The sequence below is a fragment of the Wyeomyia smithii genome, chromosome 3 (genome assembly GCF_029784165.1).
Source record: "Wyeomyia smithii strain HCP4-BCI-WySm-NY-G18 chromosome 3, ASM2978416v1, whole genome shotgun sequence".
NCBI classification, from domain to species: domain Eukaryota; kingdom Metazoa; phylum Arthropoda; class Insecta; order Diptera; family Culicidae; genus Wyeomyia; species Wyeomyia smithii.
This window is the reverse complement of record NC_073696.1, coordinates 91,886,446-91,906,570: the sequence shown is the minus strand read 5'-3', so window position 1 is coordinate 91,906,570 and position 20,125 is coordinate 91,886,446. Positions and strand designations below refer to the sequence as shown.

Genomic DNA, 20,125 nt, shown 5'->3' with positions numbered 1-20,125 from the left:
TTATGCTCGAACATGGCTTCCCAACAAACCTGATTAGGCTGATACGTGCCATTCGTGATAGGTTCTACATCAAGCGTCAGGATAGCCGGTGAGATATCGGACTCTTTCGTGACGTTGGATGGTTTGGAGCAAGGTGACGGGCTGTCGAACTTATTGTTCAACATCGCATTGGAAGGTGCTATACGGAGTGCTGGTGTCCAGAGAAGCTGCACAATCATTACGCTTCTAGGTTTGGCGCATGATATCGACATTATTGGCATTAATCGCAGAGCAGTGGACGAGACCTTCGGACCTCTCAGGAGGGAAGCTGCGAGATTAGAGCTTGTCATAAACTCTGCCAAAACGGAATACATGGTGGCTGGCAGAGTGCGTGATAGACCGTCGGAGGTTGATGCTGCGGTGGTGCTAGATGGGGAAACATTAGAAGTAGTCGACGAATTTATTTACCAGGGAACATTAGTGACATGTGACAACGAGGTTAGCCGTGGGATAAAGAGGCGGATAGCAGCCGCAAATAGGGCCTTTTACGGATTACGTGACCAGCTAGGGTCCCGCAGTCTGCAAATCCGTACTAAACGACCGTACTTATAGAGTGCACTATAAAACACTGATTCTTCCGGTGGCTCTCTACGGCCATGAATCATGGACGCTGAAAGAGACTGATCGACGAGCTCTTGGTGTTTTTGAGCATAGGATTTTGCGTTCAATTCTTGGCGGCAAACTTGAAAATGGTGTTTGGCGCAGACGCATGACCCATCAAGTGTATCAGGCATACAAATCGGCGGAGATAGTCAAGCGGATAAAACACGGCAGGCTTCAGTAGGCTGGGCATGTAGCGAGAATTCCGGATGAGTGTCAAGCGAAGGCTATATTTAGCAGGAATTCCGATAGAGACCGTCGACTTCGAGGTAAGTCTCGCACTCTTTGGATGTGTGCTGTCGACGAGGATGCGAAATAGATGTTAGGGGCGATTGGAGGATAGCAGCCCAAAACCGAGGGATATGGCGACGTATTCTGGATCGATAATCGGTCTGTCGCCTTAAAAGTAAGTAAGTAAGTAATTCAAAGTAAACAAAAAGGCTTACGAGAAACACAATCGTTTTCGGTAATGCCTCACGATCCGTGCATTGTATTTCCAACAGACACTGAGTTTCTTCAAATCCAAAAACAATTTTAGGTGAAAGCTTGTTTGTATTGTTTGAAAATTGGGTAATAACGCAGTCGTGGTATAAGGATACCTTTTGGGTTTTGCAAAATCATGTCTAAGATCTAAACAAACTGAACCATTCTCAACTTGACTAAAAAGTAAAACCACTTGTTTTCATTTGATTTTTTGTCTTTCGTTATTTTTATTGTAATATCAATACTATGTACGCCCCCGTATTCTCAATATATAATAATTAATATAATTCAGTATCTCATATAGGTAATTATCAACAATTCAATAAATTGGTACGGCTACAATATACTGTAATCGCATTTTGGGTCCTTACCACATCACGAACGCAACATTGAAAGCATTTTGATTGCGCCAATTTTCCTCCTACTAGAGGTACGGCTGTCCGATGTTTTGCTTATGTTTTCTTCTAGTGTTAACAGGGGACATCCGGAACGGATTCCCCCTCGCCCAGTGCGTGTAGAAGCTGCAATGGCTCCAGCAGACCAATTTATCGTTTTTTTGCAACATGCAGCGGGGTCTGTTTTATTACATCGACGCTCGAAACCGAGCGCGTATGATTTGCTGTATAAAGCGTTTTGATTTTAAGTCAGTAAGGTATAACTGGGTGTGGTCAAATATATCTATCAATAGACTTTTTTTCACTAGTGGAATAAAAACAATCACAATTAGATTTATTTTTGTTTCGACAATGTAAAAGTTGAGTGAAGTAAGTTCCGTTTCATTCTGGTGGTAAATTCAAGATACTTGTATATTTTAACAATGTGTATTCATCGGCTAAAAGGCTAGTGATTTAATGTTCTAACTTGATATGTCGCATATTTTTGTAGGATAGTAGGTATGATTTAGATTGGAACAACTAAAAAAAAATTAAAATAATTATAATAAGCTAAGAAACAAACCAACCGAAAGAAGCTGATAGTGGAAATATTTCACCAAGGCGAAATATTTCATTGGGCAAAGGAAACGAAGATCGTAACAGAAACAAAAGCTTTAAGAGTTGATTTTCACTGAACATTTATTTTATTCTAAACTGTATGCTTACTTCGCAATGTTGGAAATTATGTTACAAGATCAATATTATTCTGTACAACTATACTGATATAAATCTGGAATATAGAAACATTAAGTGTACAAATATTCGCTATACATTGAACCTAGTATGGACCTCGATTTGCCCGTATGAAAAATATCCCCCAAAAAAACGAAAATAATAACTGATAGGTATTCTAACAATGTTCGAGAAGCGGGCTATGTCAGCATTCACTAGTGGCTAGTAACACCGATCATAAGTTGAACTCTCTTTCGCAAAGAAGAGTCAAACAAATTTATTTACAAAATATGTACATACAGAAACGTAAGCTAAGCGCAAAAGTATATGTACAACTTTCAAACCACCAATTCGCACTTAAGTACAACATTTCGCATCTCTAATACTTCCTGCTACACTGAACTGCGCTTGCATCATATGTGATACGCAACATAAAGAGTGCGATTCAGTCGCGAAGTGAACTTTAATTGAATGCTCATCCTAGTCTCAATATTTCTATTCCGTTAGTTTGTTATCAGTTATTACTATGTTTTATTTTCATGTTTGGATGTGTGTTTCATCTTATTCTGTATCGACCATTAAAACAATTGTGCTAATTGTTACTTGAAGCCTATATTGTATACTCTTTCAAATTATTAAGTACCGGCTTATTATTTTAAAAAGCTGCATCGTTTCCTCCCGTTCTTCCACTCGAGCTGTCTTTTGTGAATGTAGTCCTTTATTCCTATAGATTCTATAGGTTTTACCGATATTCGATGCTTGCTAGCTTTTGAAGCAATTTGTGAGCTATGCCCAAGACAAGACCAAAAAGTCTAGATCTTTTTAACACCTCTTTGCGATGTACAATACACATATGTCATTGAGCGTGAACGAAAATAAACAATTCAAACAAAATAAACATATGATATGCAATCTCAAAATGAGAAAAAAAACTTTTCAATTCATTCTTAGAAATTCATAAATCAACCAGTTCAAAAATAGATGACGGGCCTTGCCTTGGATCTGTGCTTAGGTGTTTATTTTGTGTTTGGGTGTAGTTCTTAATCAACTGGAATAATACATTTGTTCGCTAAATAATCTTCCTCGGCTTAAGTAGTCTATTGGCTACTACGTCGGGTTTTATTTTTCTAGAAAAGGTGCACCTTTTCATTTCCTCCTAACAATGGATAATAGTCCTATCGGGAGAAGGGGAGCTACATGTTGTTTCAGATTTAAAGGTATACACAGGTAAAGCCATTTAAGCTGTTTTTGTTGCACTCTAGCATTTCAAATACGTAATGTGTGGTTATTTTCCTGCGCAAGGTGTTTTGATTAGTAAATTCTTCCGGACTTAGGTTGATCATACATTACAAACGAGAACGATTCCATTAGTCTGTCGCTGGTGCGTAGAAGTAAAAATCATGCTGTCGACTAAGAGATTTTCTACTGGTTCGTTGAGTTTAAAAAAAAATATCTCCGTGAACTTAATTTCAAGAGAAAAAACATCTTCATTCTTTGTTAACCTATGAAGCCAGTCAACACACAGAACCGGTCGTATTGTTTGACATGAAACCATAACTCAAGTAGCCCTTGCAACGTCTTATGTTATTAACATGCTGCATTTTCGTTTTTAAGCTGCGTATTTCATGATGCTTTAAAACATTGATGCCAGGAACTTATGCAAAGTGGAACTAAGAAACCTTTTTCCATGTTTGAGTTCAACTTGAATCTGCTTCCTCACAATAGTTTGAGTTTTAGTTGCACCGCACACTCTTTTTAGATTGACTTTATGCCTTCAAAGGACAATGCAACAAACTGTTGCAGTAAACACGTCACAAATTTCATCGCAATTCGATTTTTATGCAGTTGTTGTTATGCAGGATTCAAACTCAAATCCAACTCAAGTGTGCTGCACTGTTAGTAGGGTTTATGTACAACCGAGAATAGATGTGCAAGCAAGTTTTAAAAACTCACTTGGATGCAAATGATAATGTCACACAATGTTGTATCGTGTTCTTTCACAATCCGCTGTTGATACCTCATTGCAACTACTAGTCGCTCTTGCGCTTTTTTAGTTACAAACAAGTTGATTAAAAGTGACGGCTGTGTCTTATTAGAATCTTCCAATGCTACAGTGAGAATTGCATTTGCTACTTTGCTGCTAGGAAACCGACCGTTTTTTTCGGCAAACCAGCTGCCGGATCGAGTAATTTTTGCTGGACAAACACAACAACACAATCGCAGAACCTGCGAGGAGCAACGCACAGCGACAAACCATCATTCCACACCGTGAAGTTCAAAATTCCATTCGAAAAATAAATGCTATCAGAATGTTTGAGTAGATTTGAATAAGTACACAATGCATGTTCCCTACGCTCCGCCAGCTACAAATTCTGAACTCATACGCTGTATAAATCCTATCAGCAATGTACTGTCTAACGCCTCGCCCCCCCAAGCACCGTTGCATGAAATTCCTTTCTCCGTTCGTCGTTTCGTCCCCACTGAAGGAGCTTACTCGCGCAGCCAATTTCAGAGATGCACCTGAAAACTTTCGGCCGGCGGCTTCGGTGGCGAAATAAAAGGATTAGTGCTGTGAATCTCCGGCTGAGCAACTTCCGCAACCCACTCGGCATCGAAGGGGTCGGCAGCGCTCAGCGACTTGGCTCGAGTGTGCAGGGACGGTGCTCTCCTAGGCGAAGGGGACACATTTTTCACTATCTGACCCAGCCACTGCTCTGGATTGGGCAGCGGCGAGGCCGTTTCCACGGGGAACACTTTCTGTGCGGCGGTATCGACGGTCGACGCTGAGGGAAATATGGGAGCTACGTTGCTGGTGGCGAGCGAACTGTGCGTGAGATCCAGCGTTTGTTGCTTCATCGGTGATAGTGACCGGGGTGGAACCGTGGGCTGCGACAGGACTACGGGGCTGGGATTGAAGACAGACGTTATTGGATTAGTGCTGGTGGTCGTAAGATCCACTGGACTAGTGGTGGACGAGATTTTGACATAATTTCCGATCACCGAATTGCTAGTGACAGGGACAGCGTTCAAGTTCTTTGCCTCCTTTTCCAAGTAAAAATCGTCAGCGTCATTCTTGGTTAGCAGCGACAGTCCTTGGCTAAGCTCCTGGCACAGCTGACTAACGGTGTCCGTAGGCTGGGGTGAAACTTCCGGTATCGGGGAGACAGTTGTTCGATGTGGCGTAGTTGGTTCCAGGAATGCACGCTGACGTTCGGCATTAGAAGGAAGATCATTAATTCTCAGAGACATCTGTCGCTTGAAGGGAGACGCCTGGCCAATTTGAGTGAATCCCCGAAAACTTCCCTGCCGTTCCAGCATGGAAGGCGTGGCGTGCGGTCGCTCGATTGCAAACGGATTGACTGGTTTTGAAACGTTATTGTTCTGCGTGGGGGTCACTATCGCCGTGTCCACGCTGTTCATTCTTTCCGTCATCGTTTGCTGCCGGAAGGAACCAGTTCTCGTGAAAGTGGAATTCTTCAAGTCAAAAGTCATCGTTACACCGCACTCTTTATCGCGCCGCTGCTTTCGTTCCAAACAAACAGCAAACGCGCAACCTACGGCATGCGACAGCCGCTCGCCGGAATCCTTGGACGCCAAGAAACCGTGACACATCCACCGCCTCGTAGTGCCATCTCGACAAATGTAGCTGAAGCCACGCTCATGATTCCGATCCGGTGCACAGAAGCTAACCTTCTCGATGGTTTGATCCACAATCAGTCCCTTGGTGTCATCTTCAACAACCCGCAGACCATCACCGCTGACGTGAAGCTGGGCTCTTATTGCACGACGCCGAGAATTCTAAAATGAATTAAAATGAGTTACTCATTACCGTTTACAACAAAACAGAACCTTCAACCTACCCTCAAAACCTTCAGCGCTTCCTCGCACACCTGCATCCCGCGGGACTCGAAGACCTCAACACATCCCAAGTACTTAACCGAGAACGTGCAAGTAGCAGACCGCACGGCCTGCTCATCGGACTGCCACTGGTGTGGTTTTGCCGCCTCCGGGACACGGTCCTTGCGGCGCCGGAACGAATCGCGAAACGATTTCCGCAACCGGTCCATCTTCTTCGGCGACCGTTTGCTGTGCCGAAAAGATGCGGCCTTCTGTTGATAAGATTAAACAAACAATACGCATTAGATAAGATCAAGGTTATAAAAAAACAAAAAGCGTTAATCAAAACAGTCGTAGTAGTCGTAGAAAGAGACTCTGGCTGTACCAACCGTATTTTTCACATCGCCGTACGTCCCCCGGGTGAAGCCCCGCTCCAGCGGTTCATGCGACGACGTCGAGTTTCCCATCTCCTAAATCTTCTTCTAGTCTGGCTTCAAAGCAAAGCAAGAAATAGTTAATCTACCCTCTAGCGCTTTCGAAGATATGTGGCGCGAAATTTAATAAATTCTAAGGTTGATTAATTATCACATTCATGAGATTTCAATTCGTTTTCGAGGAGAGTGCAGACACGGGTTTCACAATGGCACGCAGAAGACGATAATGATGACGACTAATGTGGTGACGATTCTCGCTGAGGTCATAGAATAGCGCGTTCCGTAAGAGTTGATGCGTGCGTGCTTCCTCAACATCCACACCGGTCCGATAACTGATTCTGGACGCGGCCGTGATAGTCAAAATCGATGCCGCAAACTACAATTGACGGAGCCTTGGGAATGACTGGCGCGTCGCTTTGTCCTGCCGTTGTCGCCGTGTGGTTGTCGTCGATCGTTGCTGTTATTATTTTTTATTGTTATTGCTGTAACGACGAACGATGGCTTTCATTAGGCACATGTGTAATTTGCGAGTGCTGTGGGAACACGCATTACGCTCGGTTCGATGCCGGCAGCCAGTGCCGAGGCAATGGAAAACCGGAGCGTATGTTTGTGCTAGATGGCGACTGAACTGGAAAGTTGGCGATGTCAGCGTAAGTGGATTAGAGCGGTTTAAATCAATTGGATTATACATGATTTCAATTTTCATGAAAAGTTGTTTTTCAGCAAGTTTCAAAAAACATAATAAATGTTTCAAATTATTCGCTCGGTTGGATAAATAATAATCCAAGAATCAAAGTAAACGGTGAGCGCACCCAACCATTTTAAATCCATATTAGAATAAATTATAGATTTCGAAGCAACACGCCACCAATTTTCGAGATAAAAGACAACAAAACTGACTTAAAAAATCTTTTAGACTACAACTCGCGAAAATGTATCCAATCAGTTTACAAATAAATAAAGCAATAACCAATCAGAGAATTGTGCTCTGATAGCATTTGGTTGAAAAAGGCTTTGTCGATCTGTGTTTGAAAACTGCTTTTTGATCTTGTACAAACAACAATATCGCACGCTAGCCTGGAGGGCTAACAGCGGTCTCGGTCAACTAGATTAGTTGAGAATATTCGTTATCGATGTTGTTTTTGGCACATTTTGCATGTTGTAGGATAAGTACAACGATACACCGTGCCCCAGTGCTGAGTCGAGAAAATTCCCAGCTCGAAAAGATCCTCGACCTGATCGGGAATTCAACTAGACATCACAACCGTGTGTGGGAGAGCTAGCCGAACGACATCGCAAACCACAGAACCACGGGGACCACAGAACCATTAGTCTTGTACATATAACCTTTTAATCAAAATTTAAAAAAAATCTAGTTCTTTGGAGAAAACAGTTGCATCGAAGTGTACCATTTTTACGTAAATTTGCATACTATAAAGAGCAGAATGATGAATTACGACGGATTAAAATGTAATATGATACAGTATAAACCGAGCGGGGGCCTAGTGTGGTTGGTAACGTCTCTGCCAACCACGCTCGACGCCTGGGTGCGAATCCCACCGCCGACATAGGTGTCGATGGTTGTGAGGTGGCGTGATCCACTCACAACCAACCCAACTGGTCTAGATTCAATCCTAGCCGACACCGGGAGATTTTCTGAGGCGAAAAATCTCTGGGATCACGCCTTCCATCGCATGAGGAAGTAAAGCCGTTGGCGCCGGTCCGTTAATAAACGGGTCGTGAGTTAGGATCCTGGGTGTGGAGTCGCCTCCCTGGGCGTCGGTGATTGGCCACAACAGTGGCGGAACTAGACCGACGGAAAATAAGTGAGAATAAAAAAAAAACAATATAAACCGTTTTTCAAACTGATTAGATTTTCTATTGAAAGGTCATAACTTAAAAACAAAAAATAAGAACAAAATATATACACAAAGATAATTGAAAATTATCGAGGAAAAATAATTACGTTGCTTTTTTGACGTAGAATCGCGTCTTACGGTAACATTCTGAAAAAGGCTGTAAAATGAAAAATTCAAACATCGATAGCGTCAAGAAAAAGTTCAATTTCAAATGCCTATAACTCAGTCAGCTTTCAACGAAATTGCTTCATTCTTGCAGTAATCGATTGAAAACTATTGTATTATTGAAAAATGTAGAGCCTTGTTTTGAACGCAGCTTTTAACAAATCAGTGTTTGTGTATAATGAACACAAGGTCGAGCTCCGATGCTTGAGGACAAACGGTATGAAATCCAAAAACGGCCGACTTCGAGCCACCACTTCGAATTTTCAAAAGCACAAGACTCGGTAACATTTAATGCGACACTTGTGGAAACGCTATTGCTGCAAAGCAAATATAAAATAGCGTTCTCACAGAGAATGCATTATCTATTTCCGAATCTTGTGCTTCTGAAATTCGAAGTGGCTCGAAATCAACCGTTTGTGGCTTCAATACCGTTTCACCTTAACGTAGTACCAAGCCTTCACTTTGCTTGCTTTCGACCAATCAGAGCTAAAGGCAACGCCAAAAACCATTTACTATGAGTATTTCCAGAACCGGGTTGATTTCTAAAGGCCTAAAATCGACTCAGACGTCATTTTGGATTCTAAGATGGTGAACTCCGGTTTCTGGAAAACCGCAAAGCAAAGCAAAGCCTTGGTGCTACATTCCGATTCGGAACTTGACCTTCTGTTTATTATTACACAGACTTCGCAGCCGACTGTTTAGTGTACAGGACAATTGCGGGGCTAGCGCTACTATCCTACTGACACTAACAGTCTCTCCCGAGCCGAGACTCGAACTTACGACGACTGGCTTGTTAGTACCTCGAGACCATCTGGGAGACTATCTGGAAAACAGCATTAAGTCCCAATATGCCTATTGCCGTAATCGGGATAATATACAGAGGCCAAAAATCAATCACAGATACTATTTTGAAATCCAAGATGGCGTCTTCCGGTTTCTGGAAAACAGCCTAAAATAGCCTAGTATCGCTTTATATAGGGTGAAATTCTTTTTTTTTTTTTATATAAAATTTAGAATTTTGCATAACAATCTCATTGAGCAGTATTGGTTTTGTTTTTCGACGATGCAGTGGTGCTCTACTGACAATTGGGTCCTAAAGCTATACCCAGTTTTTATGTCATTTGAAAAAAAAAACCGCATTTTTTGAGCAAAAATAAACAACTGCTCGAAATGTCTTAAATGACAGTTTGCCCATGTACGGTATATGGGAGAACTGTCATTTAAGGTATTTCGAGCAGTTTTCTATTCTTCATTAAAAATCAAAGAACAACGATAAACATTTTTCAAAAATTAAGTCTTGCTCAGAAAATTGCACATATTTTTTTTCGAATGACTTCAACAACGCCTCTTGGGGGTTACATCGTAATTTTACATTGACCTCGTAGTCGTGGCTCATACACATCCTTTTAACTTTTTTTCACTTCATAAGGGGACATCAACATTTACTGTTGATAACTTAAGGGGATAGGAGGTACCTACGCAAATGTCCACGCTTGTCCACGGGAGGGGGGAGGTGATGATAATGTCTCCGTGAACACGGTAATTCTCACAAAAAATGGAAATCTGTGAATCCCAGAACTCTAGAGACTTTGTCGACGGAGAACGAAATGTGAGGCTTGAATGTGAGCTGGAAATCCAAAATTACCCTTTAGTCTTTAACTTAAACGCGTAAACAGCGCTCGATTTTAGTTCAAAGTAAAGCGTGTTTGTAATATAAGGCCTGTTTTTTCCGCGGACATGATATAATCGAGCATTTAGATGGGTTAACGTCCATACGGCTCTGATGGCACCAATCGGTAAAAATATCTAGCTAACTTTGAAGGAAGTGACAGTCTTCAATTGTGTGAACTTGAATATATAGTGTAAGGTCGTCCGCCTAAGAAAACCGTGCTTCTCCAATAACTAGGTTCACGTCATCAAAATAGAACAGGAAAATAAGCGGTCCTAAGTAACTTCCCTGCGGTATTCCAGACGTAGCGTCAAAATTAGAGGATTGGTAGTCTTTAATAGTAACGGTTAGACGACGACCGGTAAGGTACGATTTAAACCATAGTGGTAGATTCCCTTTATTTCCAAGATTGTCAAATTTTGAGATGGTTAGCGATGGTTTAGGTTATTCGAAGGCAGCTGTCATGTCAGTGTAAATGAAATCCGTCTGAGCACGTTTCACCATACCGTCATGTTGGTCAATGCTCATAAAAGCTTTACAGTGAGCGAGCAAGGGCTCCATGATGACATGCTCAAACAGATTGATTGAGACACTATTGAAAAAATTGGTATATAACATGGATTGTCCAAATCATATCGAACAACCAATCAACCTTATTTCACAAGCACAGCCGATACTAAATTTTACAGCCGATCTGACTTTGGAACAATTTGTTGTTGTTGTTGTTTTACTCACTCTAGTACACACGCCACGCTTACTGGAGTTTTATGAAAGGTAATATTCAAACATCTTACCATCATTTTCATTCCAAAACGGATGCTAGATGCTGATCGTGAAAAGAAAGAAAAGATCGGTACTATGGTCAATTCGTGCCGGGTTCCACTCGTATATCTGGCGGTTGTAAGGAGAACTAAGGGTAACTGCGAAAGTGCCAAAAATGGCTGGAAATTCGGCCTGAAATAACCAGAGAACAAGAATCAACGGTAACTGAGACTTTTTGGAAATTTTTCCTTTACAAAACGTTGCTGATAGCGATAAAAGCCATTCAAATAATCTTATAATCGAGTTTTGACGTTGGACTAACGTCTATCTCAAAGTTAGGCACCTGAAAATCTAGTAATTCAACCAGGGAAAACCAGAGAAAAGGGATTAGGTTTTGAACGCTAATATATCAGTTATTTCTGTTCAGAATATCGAGGTTTTGGCATCAACCGCTCAGAATTTTTTTACGGTCAAATTTATGTAACAAAAACAACCTATTGTTTGAGCTACACTATTGAAAAATTGGAAAATAACATCGATTGTTTAAATCATACCGAGTAACCAATCACTAACTCTCTTCCCAAGGCCAGCCGACACTGACGTATACAACCGATATGACTTTGTAAACAATTTGTTGCTGTATTTGTTTTACTTTTCTTGCCATTCCCTATTCTACTAAACTCCTCCCTCTTTCCAAATAACTGACGAAATCTTGATGTAAAAGGTACCATTCGAACATTTCACCCCATCATTTTCATTCCAAAACTGTACCGATATCATACGCACGCCATCGAAATGAATTTATCATTCGTTCGTTGGTCGGTAAAGCGGATGGCTCTTTCTGAAGCAGCAGAAAGCAGTTGGTGGCAAATATTAGTCATTTATAAAAGCGCACGCCATCGAGTCGTACACAGAGAAAAATAACAGACTTGTCTTTATCGTGAAAAACATCGAAACAATTATGAATGCTCTAAATCATAATTGAAGAAGTAATATATTTTCCTGTTTCTCTCCAAAACTTTGATAACAACTACGCAAAAAGCGTGTAATTGAGTTCTTGCTTTTTCAAGTTATTGAAATAAACGTAATTTCTCAAAATACAGCCAACCCAGCATTAGTTTGATCGGTTTAATGTCAAACAATTTCCAATCTTAGAATTTCCGCTCCAACGTTCTGGTCTCCGATTTCAGATGATCTTGTTGAGTTTGCTTGTTGCTAAGATAGGAAAATTTAACCAATTCGCTAATTTAAATGATTATCTTGGTAGTGCAGCTACGAAGAAAAGTTTTTCTGAAGTGACAGCGCTTATAAAAAAAGATCCGTTCTTTTAGTATATATTATTATTCATAGGTCTTGAACGTCTCCGCATTTAGAAATGTACTGTTAGATAAAAGTACAGAAAATACTAGAATTACAATTCCGTCTACTATTTGTTTTAAAGGAATATAAAAATACTGTCGTCTAATGCCATGCGGTCGTGTCTTAGATACCACCCACCCACTTTATTTCTTTTTTTTTGACGTAGGACTACGTCTTTGTTTTCTATACTAGATTACATTTTGTGAAATAGAAAATAAAACTGGCAAATGTTGCGTCAGATTTCAAACGATTATAGCAAGCGAACGACTTAATGCATCTTAGTCATTTCTATGTCGGTGGATAGATAAAATGTGAAACAATTGTTTGATATAATGTTTAACATTGTTGCTTTACTGCTTGATGGTGAAAAAAGGTCAAAAGTTTAAAAATCAATCTTTCCCATACATTTTCCTTGCTTTTCCCTTGTTTCCCGAGCACGGATAACAATAACATGGACGGAATAAATTCCACTGCCTACATATTTTGACTCAACAATGTGTTTTGTTCCGTTTGTCTTTCTCGAAACTGCGTGGCCACGCCCTTATGGCAAAAAATCTACGCTGAACTCGATACAAAAGACTGCGTGTAGAAAATTCAGCTTCAGTCTAGTTGGTCACACAATAGCGAGTGGAGTATAGCTGTTAGACATTAGGAAACGAGAGCTGCATACGAGTCAACTTCCAGGCACTGCGGAATACCTAACCTTTATTTCGCCAACGGCAGCAACAGTTACCATCGTACGCTGCAGGATATTTTGCTGGCAAAGCGGAGAGCAAATTTTATTTTGCGAAGCCAAGCAAAATATTCAATGCTACCGGTGGTGCGATCATCAGCGTTCTGCAGCACACATTTCGAGCTGAAGATTATGGAATCGGTTCTTTTCAGAACTATAAATGCTTGAAAACAAGAGTTATGAGAATTTTCTACACTACTACTAGTGTGTTATTTTCATGTATTCATGCATCGTTATTTTTACAATAACGACCATCAAATATAAACGGTAGTTTTACCTATGAACAGTTTATCACAGCATATAATATATATATTTAGTCCTTCGTCACCATTTCATACAACCCGTAGGGCTGTATACCTTGTAGTATTTAGTGTTTATTTTTCGACCGCAGCCGGTGCAGTTTTCACTTTTCTTACCATTTCCTATTCTGCTGCGCTTCGCCCTCTTGCCAAGTAACTAACAAAACCTTGATATAAAAGGTAACATTTAAACATTTTACCGTCATTTTCATCCCAAGACTGTACCAGTGACATACGGACGTCAGATCTTTCAAAATGCTGAAACATTTTATATGAGTGCACAGCCGCGTCGGTATTATGACGCAAGGTAGAGTAAAATAAAAACACGACCGTATCAAGGTTATGCTCCAAATATCGGGCAACTGGAACGATTTCAGTGAAACACATGAGAGAACTCTTTGATCAACAGGTGCATTAAAAAAGATCCTCCAAAATCATCTTTCAAGGTAAAAAGGAATTGCAGCTCTTAGTATCGAGCCATGTATTCGCTCAATCTCATATTGGCTGGACTCCGCAGAAATGACGTACAGTTCTATACAGTGATGAGTGTGAGTTCAATATATTTGACAGCGAAGCAATCTGACGCGTACGCCGAACGGTCGGAATGCGCGTATAGCCCAGGTATTGTCAAATGACTGTAAAACACAGCGGATGTAATGTCTGGGGATGTCTCTGCGAACGATCTTGGTCCAATTCATCGGATCAGCGGAATCATGGATCCTTTAATGTACAACAACATCATAAGAGACGTTATGTTCACTTATGCTGATTGAGGTGATATTTCAGCAATATAATGACCTTAAGCATACCGCCAAAATGGTCAAAAAAGGTTTGAGGACAATGAAGTAGAGGTGATGGATTGGCCACCACAATCTCTGGGTCTCAACCCGATTGAGAACCTTTGGGTGATCGTAAACCAAAGAATCAATCGCGGAGAGGTAAGTCATAAATACTAGTTGACAAGTTGACAAGTTCGAAAGGCTTGGAAACCAATTCAACAAAGCATTTGACAACCTGATCGAGTGTATGCCTCGAAGATGCAAAGCTGCAATGGACAATAAGGGATATGCTACGAAATATTAAATGCTAACATTTGCTAACAAGTGTTTTGTCCAGGAGAAAAACCCCTGTGATTTGAATTTTTGTTGAATTTGTTAGTTTTTTCTGTATTGATAATATTTAATTCTGTTGAAATTAACTCGAAACATGTTATAATATTAATCCTTTATCACAGAAAGGTGGTTTTCGCTAACTACTCCTTCCTTTTTTGAAATTTTTCGCTTTCTGCGTAACAGATATTTTTCAGCAGATTTTTTTTTTAATCCAAGCTAGAAGAAGTGCTGTTTTCACAACTTGATATATATCCTCTTCCGTTGAAAATTGATGTAGTAACTCTTCTTTTTAAGGATTAGTTGATTCAACACATTATGGTTCGTTCTAGCATTGCGACTAGATGGAAACTGAGTTCATGACATATAAATATACCGACAGCATATGAACGCTAATGGTGTAATCCTCAACCCAAGTTCTTTCAACATCGCCAACGAACCTACAATTTGGGATTTTGTTTTATAATTTTGTGAAATAATTCTATTACTCCGTTGTTTAGGTGAGTTGGGGCGAAATACAATGTGAAATGTGAACAAACAAAAACTGCATACTTGATGTCAGTCACTACATCTTTTAACTATAAAGTGCTATCTTCATTGAATAAATCAATTCCAGCAAGATCGCTTAGTGTCTTATTTGCAGTCAACTTTGTATTGTAAAGTGTGTGTAAAACAAAACAAAGAACATCCGAAGCTGTTGTACGACCAGCCAGACTGCGCACGATCCTAAATGTGTAGGAATTACTATCACTATCTCGATTCAAAAAGCTCACCAGCTGGATTGTGAGTCCAATATCCTTCTTCGAGGCCACCACCAAAGCGTAGGTCGAAAAGAATTTGTTAACAAATTCAACCGATCGCATAAGGTATGCACATATTCAAATTTTTGATCCCACTTTGGGTTTACTTGGAACAAACACAGAAATCGAATATTAAAACCTTTCGGAATGATGATTCACCATTCATCGGAGGCGTGATGATTCAGACTACCGAGAACCAATGATCATGTTATCCACCGTGTAAAGGTGCTGTGAATCACTGGTAGATGCATTCGTGAAGATTACTCGACTTCAGCCGTTATAAATCAAACTGAATTACACTGCAGCAACCAATTTACACACGATCACACGAACACTCGCAGCCGATCGGAAAAGAAATATATCACTGCCTTTCTTCGCCAGCAAGAAGAAACGAAAGAATTTCAATTAACCAAAACAAGTATTAAAAGTACCTAAACTTCCGCTTCACCCATTTAAAACCGCTTATCTGTTGCAGCCAATGTCGCCCCGAAAAAAAATGAGGCCTCGCCTCTACGGAATGCCGTGTACCTTCTCCGGTCTCGAGTCTCCATGCGTCGCTTCCTTCCCGAAATCAATCACCCCTCCGAAATTGTGTAACCTAATATGCAGAGTGTTAGTTAAAATCACACAGAAATTAGTGGAAGCAACAGCACTACTATCCATGCACGCAGTTGCAGCGCAGAGTCAGCTTGCAATGATTAGGTCACCCCTGGCTGCGGCTTAAGTCACAAGTGGGTGAGATGACACACTGCGTTCGGTTGTTTGAGATAAAAAACGCACTTTTCAATTCAGTCTTATTTTTTCTAACCAGACTGTGGCGCTCGGAGGAAGCCATAAACTACGTTCAAATTAATATTAAGAGCACTCAACGGTACGAAGTACCAGCGCGTAACGAGGGCGATTGAGTTTCCCCCTAAACATCGAACCACACACATTAATGTGAGAAAATTAAATTCTAATCCACTTTTCACGCAGTAATCGCCCCGATTATAGTGATTCCCACAGTAAATCTCCACCCCAAAACAAGGCACTTACACTTCAGCGGGGTTCAAATTATGCTTAATCGGTCACACTTTATTGCACTCGCGGATATCGTCCGTCATTCGTTCGATAACAGCAACGAAAAAATATGAAAATCAAAACTGTCATATCGCATGACGACAGCAACTGCTTCTCGCCAGCCGAGGAGAAGGGAAGCAAACTTAAACTGGTACGTTGCGTCGCCACTGCCTAGAAATACCTGACTGAGGTGACGGCAATGCATACCTGCAGAGGGTCCTTCACTCTCTCGCACTCCAGCCGTCGCATGAAGAGACATGTTTTCTAGTGTGTTGGTAGCATCGGTGACGACGGCTTAACGTTCTCTAACGGTAACAACCCGCCGCGGATACAAACACCATCGAAACGCTAAAACACTACCAATTTGGTCTGCCTGTGTGGAACACTAAACTAAAATACGAATGATCGACTGGAGCTAACAGGCAGCAGCGATCCAGCCCGCGTGTTGGTTGTTGTTACCTTTGCTGCCACGCGAATCCAGGTGCGACTGTAGGCGCACCAATACACGCGCCTTCCAGGCAGAAGTACACATTAGCACACGTTGACGTTGTTGGATTGCATGCTTTCTTCCATACCTGGCCACTCGGGCTGCTCTCCCGCTTGTTGGCCTGTGGCAAAAATAACTGCGGAGCATGACTTTAACCAATCCTTTGCGGCCAGTGAAGACGCAAATTAGAGAACCGCAGTGTGAAGTGTTCGAACTGAAAACATCTCAACTAAAGGTGACCGATACTATAAAGCCTGACCATAAAGTAGAAAGACTATTTACAATGCATTTATAATTACAAGCAATTTTAACTGATGCCACCTCAGGCGGAAAGGTATAAAAAATATTACTGGTTGGCTAATTCAAAATAATTTGAAAACAGCCCAGCTTTGGTTGGAAGCGGAATTAACTGGTTTTTGTCGAAGTCCGAGTTATGGCTCGGGGACGTTTTTATTGTTGTCTAGAAAAATTATCCACAAGAGAATTTGCTAACGAAACTTAGCTTTTAACATGGCTTGGAGACATGGCTTGAAAAAAATCAGGTTCGACTTAGTAAGTTTTTCAAACGCAAGCCTGATTCTGTTGACATAAAATTGGAGTATAAAAGCGAGTCTGTCATTTTTATCAGTATGTAATTACAATACATGAAATGGCACTGAGATAACACTTGTCAACACAGATTTTGTCCTAGACCTCGAACCGGAAAAATATTTCAGGTTTTCAATAGTCTTTGTAAATTTTAGTGTCCCTAGCAGCCTCAAAAGTGCATTATAAGGCCGCAGAATAATTGCTCGCCGGGTTCGTCGTTCCTTCTCCGTTTGTTAATGGGAAAATTTCGTTGAAGTCTTCCAAGACTTCAAACTCTTCTGAAGCGACCAGGGGTACCACAATTCACAAAAACTCTCAAAAAGCTATGATCTTTCATTTTTTCTAGTTCGAGCATTAGAGCAGATTTTATTCTCGTTTTTTGTTTGCCAATGTAATTACTCGATTTGGTTTGACTCGAGGTATTCGTTCAATGTGAATGTAAATGTAAATGTAAAAAAAATATCAATAAAATTATCATGCGAATTTATCGAAAGGTTCCAGATGGTCTTCAGGGAAAAATATTTTCAAAATATCGAAGCTATGAATGCATAATTATATTTTCGAAAAATTTGAAAAAATCAATGAAAATATCATGAAGAGAAAGCTTTTTAATGAGCATTCAATGAGCATCACATTATTTTGATTATTCTACAACAGTTTACAGGATGGTTTTTTTTTTCTAAAAATGCTGTGTTCGTATGTTGTTCTGATAGCTTTTTTTAACTGGCAGAACAGAGAATTTTTTAAAGGAAGACAGAGCATTAAATTCGGCGTTAAGGCATTTAATGGGCATAGAATGAGCACTAAATTTTCATGCTATAAACTATTTGTTCTGCTGACTTTATACTTCTAACTTTAGAGACATTAATTTTACATTGCTAATTCACACTTGACTTTTTTATAGAACAAAAGGGGAACGCGCGAACTAATATCAACCTACACTTCAATCGATTTTAATGAATTTATTCCTAACCAGTTAAGCGTACTCGGCATTGCTTCTGATATAAAGGTTCCGAAATTTAGATTCATTTGTAAAATTTCACAGCCAATTTCGCCATTTTGGATTTTCATATCGTGTCTAGAATCGAATTTTCGCCTCCGGGCATCTTCCCGGTTCTATAATATGCTAATGGGGTGTTATTCAGCCATTTTTCTAATCCGTAAGTCGCCATCTTGGATAAAAAAATAGCACCTTGAGGTGAGTCATGGCTTCTTGGTTTCGTATATATTCATATTATATGCTATTTGATCGTTTTACGATATTTTCCCAAAACCGAAGGTCGCCATCTTGGATTTCAAGATGGCGTCTGAAATTGATTTTCATTCTCTGGGCATGCGGAAATTCTCATATTAGATAGTATTTGTATTCTGTTTCCTGGAACAGAAAGCTGCCATTTTGAAATGCGTAATTTACCAAAACCAGAAGTCGCCATCTTGGATTTTAATATTGATTTTCGTTCTCATATTATATGGTAATTGATCATTTTAGGCTGTTTCCTGGAACCGAAAGTCGCCATCTTGGGATTCATAGCAGCGTATGGGATTGATTTTCGACCTGCGGACATCATCCCGGTTCTGGAAATACTTATATTGCATGATTTTTAACAGTTTCATGCTGTTCTACAAAAAAAAAAGAAATTGCCATCTTGGATTTTAAAATGGCATCTAAGGTCAAACTTCGGCCTCCGTTCAGAAAATATCCAAATTGAGTGTTATTTAGTAATTTTAGACAATTTTACGAATCCGTAAGTCGTCATCTTGGATTTCAAGATGGCGTTTGAGATTGATTTTCGTCCTCTGGGAACCATCTCGCATCCAGAAATTCTCGTATTAGACGGTATTTGACCATTTATGCTGTTTCCCAGTAAACCAAAGTCGCCATCTTGGAATTCATAATGGAATCTAGGGTCGATTTGATATATACAAAAAATCAGAAGTCGCCATCTGGTGCCTGGAGTCGATTTTCGATCTCCTGGTATTGAAAAAATCCATGTTGAGTGGTATTTGAAAATTTAATGTTATTTTTCACTTGCTCGATTTAAATGTTATTTTTGATAAAAAATACCATTTTTAGTAAACAAGGTCGTGGCCAAGATGCACCAAAACAAGGACCAATATGCTCCAATGCAGTAAGCTAATATGCCTCTAGCATAAATCTGCACGCGAAGTGAGAAGCGCTTGATCTCAGAAATAAAATCAAAAACAATAGAACATACCCTAAGTTGTTGAGCAATGTTCGGCAGTGCCTTATAGTACATTGTACCCTAATTTTGGTTGGGATCGTTTCTAGGTGAAAGTTACTGAAAGTTAGTGAAATGAATTGAAATTTTCATAGGATTTTAGCCAAAAAGATCAAAATAATGGTCGCAGTGGTCCAAATCTCACAAAAAAAATCCCAAAAGTGTGAGAGTTAGTGGAAGCACAGTTGTTTGTATCATTTGCTGGTTAGTTAACCATAAAAGCCTATATAAAATTCATGAATAGTTGCATGTTGGATAGAGCTACAGACAATTCTACAGTTTTTCAAGTATTTTAGTCATAACGGAAAAAAAAATATTATATGGAACTTACTTAAAAGTTAGTTTTTTGTACTTAACTTTTGTTAGATGCATTTTACACGAAAGTGTTGTTCGGAAGAATTGTTGAGGCACACAAAACACACATTTTTGCCAAAGACTAAGACTTTTCCTTATAAAGTTATATCATATTTTAGCTTATTTTTTCGATAACTTCAAGA

The 20,125-nt window shown here is 40.1% G+C and overlaps 1 protein-coding gene across 5 annotated transcripts in view; it reads right to left on the bottom strand.

The window, feature by feature from the left end:
- Positions 1-2,177: 2,177 nt before the first annotated feature.
- Positions 2,178-20,125, bottom strand: part of LOC129727357 (protein numb) — a 97,623-nt gene continuing 79,675 nt past the window's right edge. For 3 of the 5 annotated variants that reach the window (XM_055685126.1, XM_055685128.1, XM_055685127.1), the window contains 3 exons: positions 6,455-6,981; positions 6,089-6,337; positions 2,178-6,026 (listed from right to left, as the gene is read on the bottom strand). In XM_055685126.1, coding sequence (XP_055541101.1) covers positions 4,737-6,026; positions 6,089-6,337; positions 6,455-6,532 — 1,617 coding nt within the window. In that variant the 5' untranslated portion in view covers positions 6,533-6,981 and the 3' untranslated portion in view covers positions 2,178-4,736. Of the gene's footprint in view, positions 6,027-6,088; positions 6,338-6,454; positions 6,982-16,289; positions 16,485-20,125 lie in introns of those variants that run through there. The other 2 variants (XM_055685129.1, XM_055685130.1) reach the window with 2 other exon arrangements.